This window comes from Aplidium turbinatum, chromosome 5 (genome assembly GCF_918807975.1).
Source record: "Aplidium turbinatum chromosome 5, kaAplTurb1.1, whole genome shotgun sequence".
In the NCBI taxonomy this organism is placed as follows: Eukaryota; Metazoa; Chordata; class Ascidiacea; order Aplousobranchia; family Polyclinidae; genus Aplidium; species Aplidium turbinatum.
The window spans coordinates 9,529,777-9,549,505 of record NC_137476.1 but is presented as its reverse complement, the minus strand read 5'-3'; the positions used below and the strand labels follow the sequence as shown (position 1 = coordinate 9,549,505).

General features: G+C 38.0%; 3 protein-coding genes across 3 annotated transcripts in view; all 3 read left to right on the top strand.

Annotated features, from left to right (window-relative positions):
* The first annotated feature begins 1,021 nt into the window (after window positions 1-1,021).
* Window positions 1,022-19,557, top strand: LOC145770743 (14-3-3 protein beta/alpha-like). The gene is made up of 6 exons (XM_082582446.1): window positions 1,022-1,136; window positions 14,765-14,935; window positions 15,361-15,490; window positions 16,344-16,507; window positions 16,778-16,879; window positions 18,384-19,557. Exons 1-6 carry the CDS (start codon window positions 1,083-1,085, stop codon window positions 18,429-18,431), a joined length of 669 nt encoding a protein of 222 aa, XP_082438572.1. The 5' UTR covers window positions 1,022-1,082; the 3' UTR covers window positions 18,432-19,557.
* Window positions 4,445-5,128, top strand: LOC145770102 (uncharacterized). Its single transcript, XM_082581690.1, has 2 exons — window positions 4,445-4,555; window positions 4,851-5,128. The coding sequence occupies exons 1-2, from the start codon at window positions 4,445-4,447 to the stop codon at window positions 5,052-5,054; spliced, it is 315 nt and encodes a 104-aa protein (XP_082437816.1). The 3' UTR covers window positions 5,055-5,128.
* LOC145770741 (uncharacterized) overlaps window positions 5,353-19,729 on the top strand; it is a 251,215-nt gene continuing 236,838 nt past the window's right edge. Inside the window, exon 1 of the mRNA XM_082582444.1 lies at window positions 5,353-5,384. The gene's annotated coding sequence lies outside the window, so the exon portion shown is untranslated. The remainder of the gene's footprint in view (window positions 5,385-19,729) is intronic.

Here is a 19,729-nt window from a genome sequence, read left to right as displayed (position 1 = left end):
CAAAAACAGAATTTTCTCCTCAAACTTTCTACCTAACAACATCAATGTTGCTATTAATATATCGTACCGCATGCAATAATGTGTCATTTTTTGTTGTTGGAGCATGAAAGTTAGCATATTGCCTAAGTTATCACTGAAACCATGTGTACATCAGTCCTTGCACATGTCCGCTGTTTACCGCTGAGCAATGTGCACCCGTGCGAGGTCATAGTACACATATTCGCCTCATTGACAGCACCATTATCGACCTCTTGCTGATAGTAACTGCTGGATGTCTCCATCATGCTCCAACAAAATATCTACCCATTCTCTCAGGCATCCAACCATGTGAGTTCTGCCACAGGGTTGATACTTTAGTTGACGTAATTCGAAAACGGTTAACTTGCTTTACAAAACAAAAACAAAAAAACTTGGAAATCCAGCGAATGGAAAAAAAGCAGTGACGCAATCAAGACAACCATTTGTGCCGACCTCCATCCAAACTGGTGGTATAAAACCATTGATAAAGATACAGTACAACTGCATGACAATGCAAAATTTGCCCATATATCCAGTCCGGGTATAGGCCACATAACCGAAGTGGTTAAGGCTTGAGTGTGACGTTGCAATACTACTCAAACCACAGCAACGATTGGTCATATCAAGCCACTAACTTCCATTTTTGGCCAGCACTAAATTAAAAGCAAGAGTTAACAATACGTACATTTAACCGGATCACTATCAGGAACTACATTTTTCAAGTACACAAAAAGTGATCTTGATCTAATCTTCAAGATTACATTATTTTGGTGATCTTATCTGCAAGAACACATATTCTTGGTAGTTTTAATAACATATTCAATTTAAAACTGGTGATTTTGCCCATCTCTAGAAGTGGTGTATAACGTACTGTGACAAATACTTTAACCTACACTATCTAATATCTATATAAACTTTATAAACTAACTTTTTATAAACTTTATTTTAAAATAAAATTTTACAAACATATATTTCTTTTAGCAGCAAGCGAAGAAACGAATCCTGTCAGACTGGAGAAACTTGACTTGGCTACGTGGGCAGAGCAATCAGAGCGATATGAGGATATGGTTGAATTCTTAAAAGAAATCGTTAACACGGGTACCACACTGTCTAACGAAGTGAGGATGGCATTTTGAGCTTATAAAGTTGTAACAAAATTCATTTGGAAAGCAATTATGTTTTAGTTTTAATGTATAAAGGGCTGAAATTATTCCAATACACCTAAAAGCAGAGTTTTACCAATTAGGCTACTACGTAGGGGGAAGGCGGGGCAAGTTGAGCAGATTTTTTTTAAATCTAATTTTTTTTATTTCACTAACTTTTTCGAAGACTCAAGTATTGCATCTTAAAAACATGCTAATAAGCCAAGTTTTTAGACAAAAACTGCTGGTTGGTTTTATTTACTATTTTGCACTGTATTCAAGTTTAAGTAACGATTGCACAACTTGCCCCGGATTATTTGTCCGGGGCAAGTTGTGCAGCACCATGGGGCAAGCTGTGTAGCACCATGGGGTAAGTTGAGCAACAACAATCGTTCGTTTTGACTAGGGGCAAGTTGAGCAACATATTACGGCCAGCAAAAGTACAGACAATTTAACAAATCAGCTATTTTTACATTCATTCACTAGTCATTTTTTACATTCATTCACGTGGAAGACTTTGAAACTATGCAATAATGGTTAATAGGCTAGGACATTTGTAAATTAACAAAGGCGGTTTACAGGAACAGTTGCACAACTTGCCCCGTCATCAATTGCACAACTTGCCCCATTCACACTTTTTCTAAAGAACAAAAAATTTCAAGAAAACTAGCAAATGTACGAAAAAATTTTACCTGCGAGAATACAACTACATCATATGTCTACTGACCCCTACTGCTAAAGTTTGACTAGTTCTACTGTGCATCCAAAAAATCAAAATTTCGTTTGCATCCGAATTTAGATCCTAAGACCTTAACACCTTATATCGTTGATCAAGCCTAACCTGCCCAAAAAACTGATAACTGCGATTCACGTGCTTCAAAGGCATTTTAGGTAAAATATAATAATGGCGTTAAAGATTCATTACGCTATTTATTTCCTTTCAAACGGGGACTTGCACAACTTGCCCCGTTGCACAACTTGCCCCGCCTTCCCTTACATCATCAGTCATATAAACGCTATGAATTCCATTAAAACACACTCTTCCATTTGAAAACTGTAGTAAGGCATAGGCCTATACAGTTTTTCAGAAGCCGATTGCAGCAAGAATTGACAGCGATAGACACTTACTTTGCTAATGGGGCTGGACTCATCAGCATCGTACCTTTAATTCATGCCACAGCCTGTTTATCACTGCTTTTGCCGGTCAATTAAATTTTTATCACAATGGAAATAAAACAACCAATACGTAGCTGTTTTAGTGATGTCACAATCAATGTGCAAAGCCTCGCGTCGGGCTGCTTTGCGTCTTGACAGAATGTGCTGTTTTCATTATGGAATTCTTGAGCGATGTGTTATTATCGGGTATTGACCTAATGTAACCTCTGATGACGAAATCTGTATTATGTAACGTGTTTTCTACAACCTTCGGCCCTACGTGACATTCTAGAGACTTCTGTTGTTTACATTTAAATGCTACGTGACCGACGATGAGTTCGTGTGATGCAACACTACGTTACCTTCTCGAAGTTACTGGACTGAACAACCAACTATATAAATAGTGGTGTAGTTTGTGTAATTATGATTATTATTATGATGATTATTATTGAGTTGGTTATGAGAGTTGTGCTATGAGTTGTGGATTGGTAGTTGATGCAGAAATTAGAGTTATTTGAGAAGCCGTTCGTTAAAGTTCTTCAAGAAGTCAGATTATCATTTCACTAGTAGAATTATTCGACATTTAATTGACTGCTTTTCGGTTTAACCCATTAAACTACGTCATTGAACCTTTCCAAGTCTTTTTCCTGGTAAGAGATAGAAAGAAATCGTGACATTCTGGGGGCTTGTCCGGGAAAAACCGAAAAACGGATTAGAAAAACCGAACAATACCGAAAGGTTTATTGAAAGAATAATAAATTAACAACAAGCTGTCAAAATGGCGGATACCGTCAAACATGAGATGATTGAAGACTTATGGAGCATGGCTGAACGAATGGGGCTGAGTGACAAAGTCTCAGTTTGTGATGGAAGAGTATCACAAGATAATGGCCCAAAAAGCTCAGCCAGAAGCTGACGAAAGAGAAGATAGAAGAGCTGCTCGTGAAATAAGGAAAGCAGAACTTGAAGCTGAAGAAAAGCGAGCACAACTTGAAGCTGAAGAAAAGCGAGCACAACTTGAAGCTGAGGAAAAGCGAGCACAACTTGAAGCTGAGGAAAAGCGAGCACAACTTGAAGCTGAAGCAGAGGAGAAGCGGGCGCAGCGCGAAGCAGAGGAGAAGCGGGCGCAGCGCGAAGCTGAAGAAAAACAAGCACAACGAGAAGCTGAAGAAAAACGTGCTCAATGGCAGTACGAAGCAGAAGCTGAAGAAAGAAGAGCGCAATATGAATTGGAAAAGTTAAAACTTGAATTAGAAAGACAAAAGCTGGACATTGGTGAGCGATCTAATTCTACTAATGATAATGCTCGAGATGTTATTGTGGCGCAAGTTAGACGTCCAGATTTGCCATCATTTGTTGAAGAAAAAGATGAGTTGGATAGTTATTTGTTAAGATTTGAAAGATATGCTACAATAGCCAAATTAGAGAAGTCGACGTGGGCTACCCAGCTAAGCATGTTATTATCGGGACAAGCTCTTGATGTATATTCAAGACTTTCGCAAGAAGAAGCCATGAATTACGACAGATTGAAGTTAGCTCTGTTAAAGCGATACAATTTTACCGAGCATGGATACCGTCAAAGATTCCGTGAGGCAAAGCCTGAACGACACGAAAGCCCAGGTCAATTTATTGAACGTTTAAGAAACCTTTTGTTAAAATGGTTTGAACTTTCGGGGGCCGAACAATCATTGGACGGATTGGCAAACCTTATAGTTAAGGAACAATTCACAGATTCATGTTCAAAATATGTGTCTGTTTATCTAATGGAGAGAAGTCCAAAGAATCTAGAAGAAATAGCCAGTGTGGCAGAACAGTATTTAGTTGCTCATGATGAGAAGTTGTCGACTGAAGAAACGTTGTCATGCGATAATGACGAGGAGCAAACAAATAATTTTAAAGGAGGTGCGGTTCCAAGAGAAGTACGTTGTTTTAATTGTAATGGCTTAGGTCATAAATCTGTTAACTGCCGAAGGAAGACTAATAGAAATCATCAGGAATCGAGGAAGTGGTGCAATCGTTGCAATAGGCAAGGACACGAAGCGAAGGAATGCAAGGACAAGTCGTTTTCCCTATCCAATCAGTCTGGAAAAGATAAACCAACGGACGTTTATCGATGCGGTTGTGCGTTAATGATTCCTGAACCCACGCTTGGGGAAGAGAGACCGGATGAAGATGTTTGCGGAAAAATAATACCTGAAGATTACCTGCCAGTAGTGGATGGAAGAGTTGGAAACAAAAAGGTAAAAGTTTTACGTGATTCTGGTTCTACTGGTATAATAGTGAGGAGAGATTTGGTTAAAGACAGTCAATTAACGGGAAAAACTGGAATTGTGATGTCGATAAATAATACTTCAATCCAAGGACCGTTAGCGAGGATATATATCGAAACTCCATATTGTAGTGGGACTGTGAAAGCGTTATGTTTACAAAACTCTTTAGTTGATCTTATAATCGGAAATGTTATTGAGAGAGATTCTGAAGTTACTTGTTATTCTTGTGGCAAGAATGGTCACTTTGCTCGAGATTGTTCTGCAGATAATCAGCAACGATCTCACGATGACGGATACAATGAGCGCGATGAACCGAGGAGAAGAGGCAGGCGACGACCATTTGGAGTTTGCTATAGATGCGGTAGACGCGGACACTTCGCCAGGGAGTGTGTTGCTGACGGCGGACATTCAGAAAACAGGCGTTGCCGTGACAACCACTGCTACCGATGTGGGGAGATTGGACATATAGCCAGGAGCTGCCCTTTTGATGAAAAGGCTTGCTACAACTGTCACAAAGAAGGTCATCTCACCAAGGACTGTCCGGAGAGGAGGTGTTTCCGATGTAGGAAGATGGGTCATCTCGCTCGCCGATGCACTGAAGACATTGAGGACGTTGAAAACTTTCACAGTAAACGTGACTATTGTTTTGATAAAAGTTATCGTTGGTAGATCATGCAACGATAGACTTATGAGAATTGATTTATTGAGTAATTAATTGTTTTGTGGTGTGTTTTGTATTGATTGTGTTGTTATATTGTTTGCAACAATATTCTAAGGGGGGGCGTATGTCACAATCAATGTGCAAAGCCTCGCGTCGGGCTGCTTTGCGTCTTGACAGAATGTGCTGTTTTTATTATGGAATTCTTGAGCGATGTGTTATTATCGGGTATTGACCTAAAGTAACCTCTGATGACGAAATCTGTATTATGTAACGTGTTTTCTACAACCTTCGGCCCTACGTGACATTCTAGAGACTTCTGTTGTTTACATTTAAATGCTACGTGACCGACGATGAGTTCGTGTGATGCAACACTACGTTACCTTCTCAAAGTTACTGGACTGAACAACCAACTATATAAATAGTGGTGTAGTTTGTGTAATTATGATTATTATTATGATGATTATTATTGAGTTGGTTATGAGAGTTGTGCTATGAGTTGTGGATTGGTAGTTGATGCAGAAATTAGAGTTATTTGAGAAGCCGTTCGTTAAAGTTCTTCAAGAAGTCAGATTATCATTTCACTAGTAGAATTATTCGACATTTAATTGACTGCTTTTCGGTTTAACCCATTAAACTACGTCATTGAACCTTTCCAAGTCTTTTTCCTGGTAAGAGATAGAAAGAAATCGTGACAAGTGACTATTTTGCCTTTTCTAGTATTTTGCTAACTGCCATACAGACCGCCCCTTCCACGGCACCTAAGTGAGGGAAAATTAGCCCACAGGAATTTGAAAACTTTCCTGGTTGGTCAGTTGAACTTTTGAATGTGGGTGGTTGAATTTGTGGATGTGTACCAGTCAGGCAATCACTGTTATTTACTAATGATGTCCTGTACCAAGAAAAAACATAGTTTAAGTGCACAATGCACACAAGGCGTATGCTTAATTTGCACAAGATATTAATCTTTGTAGGCTATTGGAATCAAAAAAACCTTCATTCGCATTGAAAAAGATTCGTCTAATGCAGGGGTCACCAAACTTTTTTCCCTGAGGGCCGGATTGCTGCGAGATTAACAGCTGCGGGCCGGATGCAAATTGCGAAAAGGTATACAACCATTTAGAATCTCCATTGACTTGTAATGAGCACAATAAATAACAAAGTCAGCGGTGGAATAGCAAAGTTGTGATGAAAATCGTAAGATTGCTGGAAAATTTATCCCCTACTGTGATACTCTGAAAGGCATCGTACTCTTGAAACAGCATTACATCTTTCAAAATTTGACCTAGGCTGTCCCGTGTCCCCATTTGTGGTGGCCTAATGATAAAAGAAACATAAGAAGAAACAATATGAAAAAATCATTAGCAGGTTGCATGTAGCTCAACAGCAACGTCAGTAGCCTACTTTAAAAAATGTTTTGTAACTTTTTTCCTTAACAGTTGTATAGCGCAGCTGTTATTTCCGCAGCGCGTGGCGGGCAGGATGAAATCAGTTCGCGGGCCGGTTCCGGCCCGCGGACCGTAGTTTGGTGACCTCTGGTCTAATGCAATTAACATGAGCTGTGGAGTACGCCAAGAGTATGTAGTTTTTGTATGCCTTTTCAATTGATATACAGATATGATTTTTCGACACGTTGGTACTAAGAAACGGATTAAACTTGAGTGTTTAAAGTTTTAAACATAACAAATTTGCGCAATGTTGATGATAGCCTATAGTGTTCTGTTGACGGAGTCGCTAGAAGAACTTCAAGAAACACTAGACAATGTTAATTCAGATGAAAAAAAAATGATATAAAAATAACCAAAGCATTGATAAACTCAAAATCACCAGACACTCCATTAGCCTACTCTAAACTAGTGTATAATTGATAATAGATGTATACAAAATGTAAAAAAAAATTTTCCTATCTTGGACATTCAGTAGCTGAAGATGGAAGGTATGACCACGGCCTACTAGAACACGGCCAAATATGTTGCTATTTGGGAAAATTTCTAAGAGTCTTAATTGTTACAATTATAGCCATGACAAACCTGTCATTTTCCCACTACTTCGGAAGTATGTAAAATAAGCAATATTTGCATCTAGACATATTTTTGGCTTGTTTTGCCGGAGATTAGATAATATGTATTTAAGCACAATGTATGCAATAATATTAATGTAAAATATGTAAGACTTTGCAACTGCATCCTGAAGGTAGTCTCATCATACAGTCGTTAGGTTTTTTGTATAGCAGGATCTTTCGCCAAAAGACAAAGTTTACTTGCAAAAGTAAACTTGGCGAAAAACAAAACAAACTCAAATGTAAATTGGCACATCAAATGGACAGCTTACAACATACAGTAGAATCCACAAAAAATCCTTGATATTTTAATAGGAACATGCAATTGCACCAAACGATACTACCTCCAGGGTGCAGTTGAAAAGTCTTACATATTACATTATTATTGTGTAAACTGTGCTCAACGCACATACTTAACTTCGGTTAAACAAGCTAAACATAATATGTCTAGGTGCAAATATTGCTTATTTTACTTACTTCTGGAAATGGGAAGATGAAAAGTTTGTCATAGCTATGATTGTAACAATTCAGACTCTTAGAAATTTCCTCAAATTGCAACATATTTGGCCGTGTTCACAGTTCTAGTAGGTCATGGTGTGACCTTGAAATTCAAAGGCGAATAGAAATCACAAGAACTGCATCTGGGAAAATAAACAATGTTTCAACCAAAATGTAAATTTAGCGATTCGTTAAACGGAATTAAAGGTAATTAAGTTGCTATATCTGGGCAACTCTTTTATCTGGCTCCATATCTGGCTCCACCATTATCTGGATACTCAAAAAGCTGTATAACGAGGCAACATAAATGGTGCGAGTCGAGAATCAAAGAACAAAATCTTTTTAATTCCAAAAGAGTGTCAAACAAGGCTTCTTGATATCATATTCTTTTTAATGCCACCGGAGAAGTGATAATGAGACAGGTGTATCGCGGTCTGCGTGAGGGGAGTGGAAAAGTTATTGAGGAAAGAATTATTTTCAATGTGAAGTACGGAGATGACACAAATCTCGTAGCGAACAGCAGGGAAAAAATTGCGGAGATTGCAGAGAGCCCTATAAGACAAGTTATCCTGGAAATTGGTCTATCAATTAATAGGGCCAGACAGCTATAATAACAGTGCATGAAAGCGGAGAAGTAAAAATTGGTGGTCAAGAGATCAAAAAGGTAGAAAAATTGAAGTACTTGGGATCGTACATCACACTAGATGGATATAGTACACTGGACACCAAATAGTCTCACTGATATTTGGAAATCAATAGACCCTATACCATCAACTTCAAAGTACAACTGGCAAATAAGGTTTCAGTAAAGAGTGTTGTGCTCTGCGGATGCAAAACATGAACATTAGAAAAATCAGAGGAGAATATGATTAATGCTTTTAAAATGTGGTTTTGAAGACTGGTTGTTGACAAACACTGCTCACCTCTAACCAGGTTGTAATAAATTGAGTGAGCATAGTTGCTGAAGGAAAGGCGGCCGAGAGAAAGTGGCCACCCTACTCTAGTTAATGCAGATGGATTAGTACAATGAGAACCTTATCTTCTCATCCCCCGTTTCTTGGTTCAAGTATAGGACGCACTTATACCTATGGAGACAAGTGCTGAGGGTGAGTTGGGCTGATAGATACACGAATGATTGGATGAGAAACAATATTGGCATCCTGGAAAGTGAAGGTATGCTCAAGAACGTCATAAAGAAGAAGCTTCCCAAATCTGATCATTGGAAAAGAAGGGGAGATAGTTTGGTTTTTATAGCTATTATCGAAGGAGAGGTTTGTGGAAAATGTAAATCTGAAAGAAGAATAGAGTAGATAAACAATGTTCTTGATTGAATAGCTGGGCTCGATCGGGCCAGAAAAGCTGCTCTAAAGAGAAATGCCTACGGTCTTCCATAATGCTTTGGCCTACTGAATTGAATTACAAAGCATGTGGCTGTGTCTTTAGCAAGGTGAACACAAAGATTGGTTTCCTTGCAATCCCGTCCACTTAATCTAAATCTTCAACTACTAGGAGTAAGCCTGGATACAACAAAAAGAAACAACTTTTGTATACAATTCTGAACACTGTCACAAAAAAATGAAAAAAAAAATATTTCAAACTCTAGACATACAGGCAAATGTTACTATGCTCACACTAATTTTTTATTTTTCAAAATGAACATCTTGAAACTAAAAGACATACATAACATTGAAATAAAAAAACATATGTACAAAGTTCATATGAATGAGTATCCGTCTACGTATTGTGATTTATTTACAAATGCTTCATCTATTCATCAGCATAACACAAGATATCAAACAGGCAACAATTATTTTATAAACAGATCAAACACAGAATTTGGCAAGAAGTCCATGCAGGTATTGGGACCAATGCTCTGGTCAGAGGTTCCAAGCAGGCTAAAAAACTTATCATTTCATTGTTTCAAAAAAGAGATCAAAACGTTAATTTTACAAAGCTACAGTGCATCGTAAGTGATATGTTATGGAAACCAACTTGTCAGTTGCTTCGGAAACTTTATTATTCTCTGCTTGCTTCATGGAATTTTGTGTTTTGGCCTACGTTATCATCAATATGTTTTTTTTTGTGCGTATGCTGTTGTTGAAGCGCGGGAACGTTTCAATTATTATTTTTCTCTTGTAAGCTTATTTTAAATGGCAAAATCGTAATTTCCGTAGGGTGGCAATTGACTAGTAGACCGTATGGTCGTCTCGTTGTCTCCCTGTCGGTATGGGAACTTGTGTAACTTTTGTACTGTGTATATTGCATATTTCAAACATGTACCTATGTTCCTGTTACTGACAAATAAAACATTGATTGATTGATTGATTGAATGTTAAAAATTTCATGGAAATAAAAATACCACTTACGATGAAGTATTATCCAAATTCAATTCAAACGAAATTCTCTTTCAAACAATTAAGAAAAGAAAATTGACATATTTCGGACACACTAACACTATACAGTAAAACTTTTTACAAAGGTCAGTAATAGAAGAGAAAATAAATGGTGAAAGAAACAAAGGCAGACCAAGAAGGGTTTGGATAACACACATCTCTAAATGGACGAAACTTAAATATGAAAGTGCGGTACGAAAAGCTCATGATCGTGAACAATGGCAACTTGCCTCCAACGCTCAATACGAGAAAGGAACATGATGATGATTATTTTTTTTCTGAATGGTTTGTGAAATGAGTATCGTAGCTTGTATAGGCTATAATTTTTTGAATTCCCGGGCCTGTTCAGTTTGCTAATCCGTCCCTATACGTAAAGTATAGGCAGTATTTGTACGTGTCTGGATGCTGAACGGAGCTGGATGTATGTTGAAATTGAGATTGGGTGGGGCGTAATGTTTGGTCCAAAGTCATAGCCTTGAGAAGTGCTGTGGTTTCAAAATAGGAAGTATTTTGATGATTCTGTAATTGGGGCCAGATCTTCAAAATTGTAAAATTAAAGTCGACATATTCAAGAAAATCGAGATATGCAACATGATAGCTTATGTAATTTAGACTGGTCGTAACTTTTCCTTGAATATAGAATTGTTAGACAGTGTATATCCTGTGGATGTGGATCCGGATTGGGCTTCTCTGTAGCACCTGCTTGCTGGGCGTGCAGTTGTTCTCTAATGCGTTAAATTGCCTAGCTTATTACTTTTGCATTTTAAAGGCGATAGTTTGTTGAATTCATTTTCAGCCTTGATCCCTGCGAGCATAGCCGCACTGGACCAACAATTTTTGTGGAGCAAGAATGTTGCTTTCCAGAAATGATAATTGTAGGGCTGATATCAATTTTGTCTTTAAAGGTCTTCCAATATTTCTTATGGCTAAAATAAATGAAGATTCATAAAGCAGTAAAAATGTGAGTTTCATACTTGATTCAAGCATCGGGGGATGAAAAGATAAGGTTCATATCTTTAATCAAGCAAACGATCTTCCAGACGGGAATGGAATTGTAGAAATTGTGGATGGGTGGTCATTTATTTTTATTTGGATGCAAAACAACCGTACCATACATAAAAAAAAAACACAAAAAACAAACAGTTTGCATTTAGGCTAGAGAGAGCCGAGTGGTAAGAACGTCTGCGCAGCGTACGTTCTCACGAAAGGACGTGGGTTCGACACCGCTCTGGAGCACGCAGCTGTGTCTCCGCAAAGACACTTATTGGCAAGCCAAACTAAGGAGAGCAGCTGACACGAAGACTATATGTCACTTCGCTGCTTCCTGTCGTCTGTTGTATCGCATCTGTGATCGCAGTGTACTGTATGTTATCGCAATGGGCGCAAATAAAATCACAATTATTATCATTCAGTAAAAGAGCGCGAAAGACCGTAGCCCTAACAAATCGTGGGGGTCGTCGAGTCTGCACTCTTTTATTTAAATAGATATACAACAGCAAGTATTGCGTTTTTAAAAAAAAATTGACACAATGAAAAAAGAAGCAAAAGTAAATTCGGAGGCAAACAATGCAAAAGAGAAATAATAATGACATTGGAGATAAAATCAGATAGTGATTGTCGCAGCTCTTGTTTACTGAAGAAGCATTTTTACAGGTTTTACAAAACAAATTGTAGCTTTTATTTCATGTGTTTTTTATAATTGGAGGTAAATTGTCCCATACCCTGATTTCCATGCATTTTAAACTTTATTGAAATATTTGGGTATTTGCTTGTTGAGTGCAAAGCGAATTGGAACTTGAGCGTCGTGTGTTGTAATAATGTATAGATGATATATATGTAAAGAAATTTTTCAAGTTCTTTGTTAGTTTGTTGTTATAAAATTTGAACATAAATTTGTTTATTTCTAGTTTATGAGTAGAATTTACATTTAGTATACCATTATCTTGATAGAGCGGTAGTAATTTCGTTTTCATTTCAAATGCTCCTGTAACGATTTTAATCACCTTATTTGTATAATTTAAATTCTATTCAAGTATTTTGTCGGTGCGCAGTTGGTAATTTCGTATTGTAGGTGAGAGTGTACAATGCTATAATAAACATTTAGGGAAAATTTTCTAGGAACAAAATCTCTAAATTTACCAAGCATGCCTGAAGAAGAGGATAGTTTTTTCGAAGGATTATCGATGTGTTGATTCTAGCTTGTTATCTATTGTAACTCTTGAATAGCGCGTGTATGGTAGGGTTGCCATACCGTCCGGAAAATTCCGGACATGTCCGGAATTTAGTGTTAAATTTTGCGTCCGAAAGGAATTTTAAAAAATGCTCAAATGTCCGGAATTTTATGATGGGCATTTTGGGGGAATTAGAATTTTTTTTTTCTAGAAAATTCGCTCAGCCAGCTCATTTCACTGCATCTGCAATCGTACTGTGCAACACTTCCATTTTTTTTACTACGAGGTTGTACAGAATTATGATGTAACAGAGCGTTTTCCTTATCAATGATGTTTACCACTTAGAACTTTCTGGAGCTTTGGAACTTTCTTGTACTTATTGACCGTTGTGCTGAATCAGAATTGGTTCGATATAGATCACATGCTGCGAAAATTACTAGAACATTCCAACAGTCTATAAAAGCAGGCGATTTCGCACATATAATCAGAGATTTACTTGAAATGTCATAGAGGAGGAAGCCTAGTGAATTTTTGATATAGAATCCTTGACTAATTCTAATGGCTAATAGTTCGGTAGCGCATACACTAGAACTCGGTTAATCCGAATTTGATTTGACCGGCGATTCCATCCGGATTAGACGAAGATCCGGATTAACCGATGACGGTTCTATCAAGCCTGACGTTACCTAGATAGAAGGGTATCGGTAAAAATCACCGAAATTAAACGCATTAGTGTGGTCATCTGCCGATTCCGAGACGCGCGATCACCACATTAGCGACCCAGTGATAGAGTTCTTTTGAAATGCAGTATGCATGTAAAATGAATGTATTGTAGACTCTGCGTCTAACGCAAGAACACGCTGGCAAAAGTTACATCTTCAGACATGCGTGTAGGAATAATCTGTAGTCACTCAAAACTTTTGAAAACAGTTACCGAAGACGAGTTTCTATGGAAAACTTACAAAAAACCATGGTCAAACAAAGTCTTCGATTGGAAAAACGTCACCGACATTACGACCGAAAATTCCACCGAAATCTTTTCAAGTTACAGTACGAGTTTGGGCATTTGCGCACGAATTTTGCGTTAGGAGGGAATACTGTTCATGAACGGAAGAAATCCGTAATTTTTGACTGTCGCTGTTTCACTCATTGGTCCATAAGTAGGCCCTCTATTTGGAAGACACAGTCTTCCATGCCAGGGCAAGAACTGCTAAGTCCATAGCGCTGCAGCGTTTTCATGGCTTCGTAGGCGTCAATAATAAGCAATAAGCCACGTTACGTTTTAGCATAAAATGGCAAAACTGTCGGGCAAATCCGGATATAGCGATAGAGAAAGCGCAACTTTTGTCCGGAATAGGCGAAGATCCGGATTAAATAATCCGGATAATCCAAAGTTGTTTCTCAAGAAAAAGATTACAAATCAATTGTATCTCCAGTTTTATCCGGATTAGGCGAAGATCCGGATTAACCGAATCCGGATTAACCGAGTTCTACTGTAATATATGAAGAATCTGTAATATAGCACAGAATCTGTATCGCATGCATTCAAGAAAGTGGGCAACCACATATTTCTTTGGGCCGTTGCGTGAGAATTTGACCAAATGTAATTAGTTTGATACCTTGTGGGTACTCAAATTGGCATGATACAATTGTGCAAATTAATAAAATTAGGAATTTTTGCTGATTTTGGTGCAACTGCATCGTGTTGATTTGAGCATTTTCATAAACGAATTACTCAGAAGCAAGATAATTTCACATTTTGTAGGTTTCAAAATCAATATAGGCCTAATAGGCTACAGTTGTCTTGTAAGTGCACAAAATAAACAAGATTTTGTCATTTTTGTCACTGCACAAAACAGTGCGCTGAATAAAAGTTATACACTACCAATTTTGTGCAAGTTGCAATTTTTTAACTGATGTAACTTTATTGTTTTTGGTTTACCAACTTTGGCCCAAACAATTGTAGATATTTGCCAGAATTCGAACTTTTTGAAAACAGGAGGTACCTGCCCCCTGACTTAAGTGTCTATGCTTACGAGTATATTCCTTGACTGAGTTCAATATAATTAACCTGTATTTAAAGTTTAATTGTAAACTTCTAGATTGGTTGAAATAATAATAATTTTTCATGAAATCAAAGAAAAGACTGGTTTCTTATCAACAAAAAGTAGATCCACAAATATTAAGAGCTCGACAGAGTGTTTCAAAGGCAGGTGTGCACTATCCACGCATCAATAGGCTACTTTAAATACGGTAGGAGTTAAAATCAACAATAACAACGTTTCAACTATAGGCTAAACGGTTTGATGTTTTGCTGCCAAGATTAAGTTTCTATAAGTTCAGTCAAAATCGTTTCAATTTGTTCAATGTCATCAAACTTTTACATAAACTGACTTTCAGGAGAGAAACCTGCTTTCCTCAGCTTACAAGAACTTGGTTGGGGCAAGAAGGTCTGGATGGAGATCAGTTATTTCCTACATCAAAAAACACAACTTAGGAAAGTTAAAAGTGGCAACGAATTACCAGGAACTGATTGGAAATGAGTTAACCAACATATGCAATGAAGTTGTGGTAGGCTATGTTTTATTTTTCTAAACAAGACCGTGAAGCCTAATTAGCTTATATCTTAATTTTCTTTCCTAATAGTTTACTAAACTAAGATTGTTGTTAGTTACTGCACATCAGATGAAACGTAGCCTATTTGTCAAAAGCTCTTGCAGGTTTTCATAGTTTTTAGAACTCTATGCTATTTGGAATTATGCCCACTCCCGATTCTGACACCTACCGTACCTCATCAATCTGTGGTTTTCAAACAAATATTGGTCTGAAAAGTAAAACCTTACTTCTTGGACTGTCAAAAATGTTTTTTGCCTAAAAATATTTGAAGTAGGCTATGTTTGTTCCAAAGATTCAAAAGTCTATTATTTTTTATCCGGATATTTAACATCAACGAAGTATTTTATCTAAAGCAGGCCATCGCATTCATTACTTTTCAGGAACTCATTGACGGTTCACTTTTGAAGACTGCAGAAAATGACGAGAGTAAGATATTTTACCTCAAAATGAAAGGAGACTATCATCGATACGAAACCGAAGTAATGCTTGCAGAAACGGACAAACGCAATGGTGCGACTTCATTTAGTATCGTCCTTTTCCTTAAGTCAGGGGTGTGCAAAAGTGGCCCGCGAGCTTAACGTTTTGGCTCGTGGAACGGTCCCGATTTTAAATAATATGTGGCCCTCTAGAAGATTTTCATTTATGTGTCAAGTTTATAGCGTTTAGTAAACATTATTTTTTATTTGACAGCCTGACAAGTTCAACCAGTGTGAAATTAGACTAGCTAGGAGTGAGATAGTTGCGTGGTCATTTATAGCGTGCACTACTGCACATTCGTCATAATATGGTGAACAAATAGATATTTTCAGTAAACGACTAAACGTAAGTAGCGCACTGGCGCACTTGACAGTACAGTTAGTAGGCTACGGTACTGTTCCTTTCAAAGATATAGCCTCGTTGTGACAGTGCTGTTGGTATGTTACCGCACTTTGCCTACGTTGAGGCTACTTATGTATTTTACATAAGGAATGAAGAACACAATTATGGTCAGTTAAAAGCGTCACTCAAATGTATCAATTTATCTTACACGGAAGGTAATTTGATACACTGAAACTAATACAGAAATCTCCTTACAGAGTAAAGCAATAAATCAAAAACTTAATACGTGGTTGGCTTGCTAGGGTGCAAAAATGACTGTTGAGGCCCATGTACCTATGCGACAAAGCTTCTGCTACGAGATGGATATGGAAAGGATTTATCATGACTAATCAGTGGCTTGATTCGTGAGGAATAATTTAGTTGTGTTTTGAATTTCGAACTGGTTATTGTAAAGCAAGTATCACAAAGAATAGGCCTATATTTAACATTTGTCTCCCCAAACAACTGTTTCTGTAAATTGTATGTGCATAAAATTTGTATTTAGAGCAAGCTGCAAAATCTAATGAAGCTTACATCGCTGCATACGACCTATGTCAAAAGAAACTGCCAAGCTACCACCCAGTGAGGTTAGGTGTTGCGCTTAATTTCTCCGTTTTCCACTATGAAATCGAAGAAAAGCATCAAAGAGCTTGTGAACTTGCAAAACTGGTGAGTGAGCAACTTAGTTGAACTGTTTTTGTTACTGATCATCACAACGAATACAATGTTCAATGAATACAATGAAATCACAACGAATACAATGTTCAATGAATACAATGAAATCACAACGAATACAATGTTCAACAAATGCAATTGTATTTTCAACGTTTCGTTTTTAAGTATGCAGACACATAACTTTACGGCAGTTCAATATCGAAGTTCTTCATTTTCAGCTTTTTACATTTGGTTATACGGTAGTCTAACGTTGCTTTTAATTAGGCCTTTGATGAAGCTATTGCAAAACTGAGCGAAATACCATCCGGTACTTCTATGTACAAAGACAGTTCACAGATCTTGCAACTTCTTCGTGACAACTTAACGGTAAGCATTATATACGAGCGTGCTTAACTTTTCGCTGTTTCTAAAGCAGTGGCTTTCAAAGTTTTTGTGAGCCACTGTTATTATAGGAATGTTTGATGCACACATGCAATGCCTAGTGCCAACTAGTCTTCGCTATGAAATAGCCTACTGTCATGTATTGTATGGCCTACGTAGCAATCTTTATGTAACCTAAGCATTACACCTGCTGAGAGTAGTCAATCGGACAAAGGGTTACAGAAATGATTTTGCTCACTTCTTTCTCCTAGTGGACACTAGACACCATAAAAAAGATACACGCACGCCACAGAACAAGCAGATCCAAAATGGATAGGCCCCAGTAACGCTCCATGGTGGACATGAATGATATGACAAAACAGTGAAAGGTTTAATTAATTTGAAAATAAACTACACAGTCGTGAAACAAAAATTTGTTAATCAAGCTACAGCTTAGTTAGCCTACTTATGTCTGGAATGGTGAGTTGATTGCAGTACATTTCCATTCTGCACTGGAAAAGGAAGGATTTGAAAAGACCGTTTCATTTACTTTAGACTACCTTTGTGACGACATTCTCCACTACACTTCAAGCCAATACGATTGGCTTAAACGGCCTTCAATGTAAGTTTCCCACTTCATGAGAGTGGTTTTGACCGACACCAAGCCTCGAATTGAGAAATTGTTCACACAACAACTAATCAACTGATTACGTGTGACTCAGCTCGGTATGCTCGAGTTCGTCTAATCTCGTTCCCCTTTGTCAGATGTTCTCTTGCTAAGGATGGCATTGGTTTTGAATTGAAGAATAAATAAAATAAGAAATAATTAAACAATTGCTAAGCCTATATAAAATTCCTTTCTGTACTGCAGGCTAAACAAATAACAGCGACACAATAATATCGACACACTTTTTACTCACTACTGTAGCCTAGATTCCATGTTGGTCTCGGGTTAACAAATTGTGTTACTTGTGAAAAGAGGGGCGCTCTTCCCGGCTATCAGCACAAGGCTGAGCACTCGCTAGTACAGCGAGCAGCTGCGATTCGCTAACCATAACGGTGTAGCTTCCACGCTAGCCATTCAGACTATCCAATCAACGATATGTTTCTCGGCAGCCGATTTGTAGCAAGAATTGACAGCGATAGCCTCATGGGCGAAACACGGTGTCTATCGCTGTCAATTCTTGCTATAAATCGGCTGCCGAGAAACAAATTGTGTTACTGTTTAAAGAAATGATTTACTTAATACAGTAATTACAATTGCACAAGAGTTCCGATTTTTAAGTAAAAGCTAAACGGCAACAGCGAATCAACGTGCCAATTGTAGTAGCCTACCGTAGCGATAGTTAGGGGGTGCTAAACTGTCCTGTTCATGGTGATGAGAGGCTCAGGAAAAAAAGAAACCCCGCGTAGCAACTGGCAAGTAGCCATCAGCGGCGATGTGTGGCAGTGTGGCTACTCTGGTTTGATTTGAAAACTGTATCTCAAATCAAAATCTTGTTATTTTTAGTTGTGGACCAGCGAAAACGACGATACAGAAGACGACAAGGATGAATGACCTTCTTCGTATCGAACTTCAACAATTCAAGTTCCTTTTTATTATTGTTTTTTGGTTTAAACCAAACATCTGTAACCTCAATCTTTCACATTGAAAACGTGTTTTTATGTGTGGATATGGTGTTATCAAAACCACATATAGTGGTGCATCAGCAAACGAATGACCGCTCAAGGTCCGCGATTTAGTAAATTATTCATCGTAGGCTATTATCCTACCTACTGTAGCCTATATGAGATTACTACCAACAGGAAAAGGTATCGTATAAGTAGGCTATAACAACTGGTAGGGTTGGTAGACCCAATACATTATTTATGGGTTATAAACTACCCTATATTGGATAAAATTTTATTGGTTTTCGAAAATCTTATTTTGGTTTTAATGTGTATATTTCGTTTCTTGGCTGATGCTATTACTGTGCGCCGCACAGTGTGCGGGGGAGAGTGACTAGCCTGCCAACGTTGCCTTAGGCCTACATGGCGAGAGTGGAAGCTCCCGATGTTAGGTTGCTAAGCTAAAGCAAGTCGATCCTTGTGTTTTATCAGAAACAGCTTAAGTTTGTGATACCGAAATAGAGTAAAATCCAAAAAGTGGATTAAGCTGTTTCGTGCCAAAACTGCGTAATTTTGTAGGTTCCGTTCATAAGCCTACAACCAAGAGTCTGGCACAAATCAGCACATTTTCGTTTTGGATACGGCAACTTTTTGTAAGCCTACTTTTTATCGTTCCCGCAAACCTGAGTTGTTGGGTCAGAAACAATCTAAGATTGTGGTATCTGTAAGTTAGGGAGTAACGGAAATTTCTTTCGCATCATAACGTTGACTCGGTTAGCTGTAGGAAGGAGAAATTGAAGAGTCAAGAGTATGTTCAGTGAAATAACATTCACAAACTGGGTATGAGGACTGGTTACAATTACCGTGCAACTATAGGAATTCATGGTGCAGTTCACAACGTAGCCTACGCGTTAATTCACTTCATCAGCGATATAGACCAGCCTACATTGTTTTGGCGCTGCCCAGCCTACATAGGCTATTTTGGCAAGTTTGCAGTTGGAGTGGAAAACGTTTGGTCGGTTTCAAAGCCTTATCGTAGCCTAATCTATTATTCACATGTGTCCTCTATCTGTGTATGTAGCCTACGTTTGAATGTTAACCTACATGATTGTATGTTTAACCAGAAATTTTGTGCTCTGTAGATTCTACTGCGTGTTTATTAAATTTCTGGCTAGTGAGCAACTGACGCAGTTTTTGGTTCTGCAAATGCTCCCATGCGCTAGGTGCCGCTGAATGGAGATCTGTCCT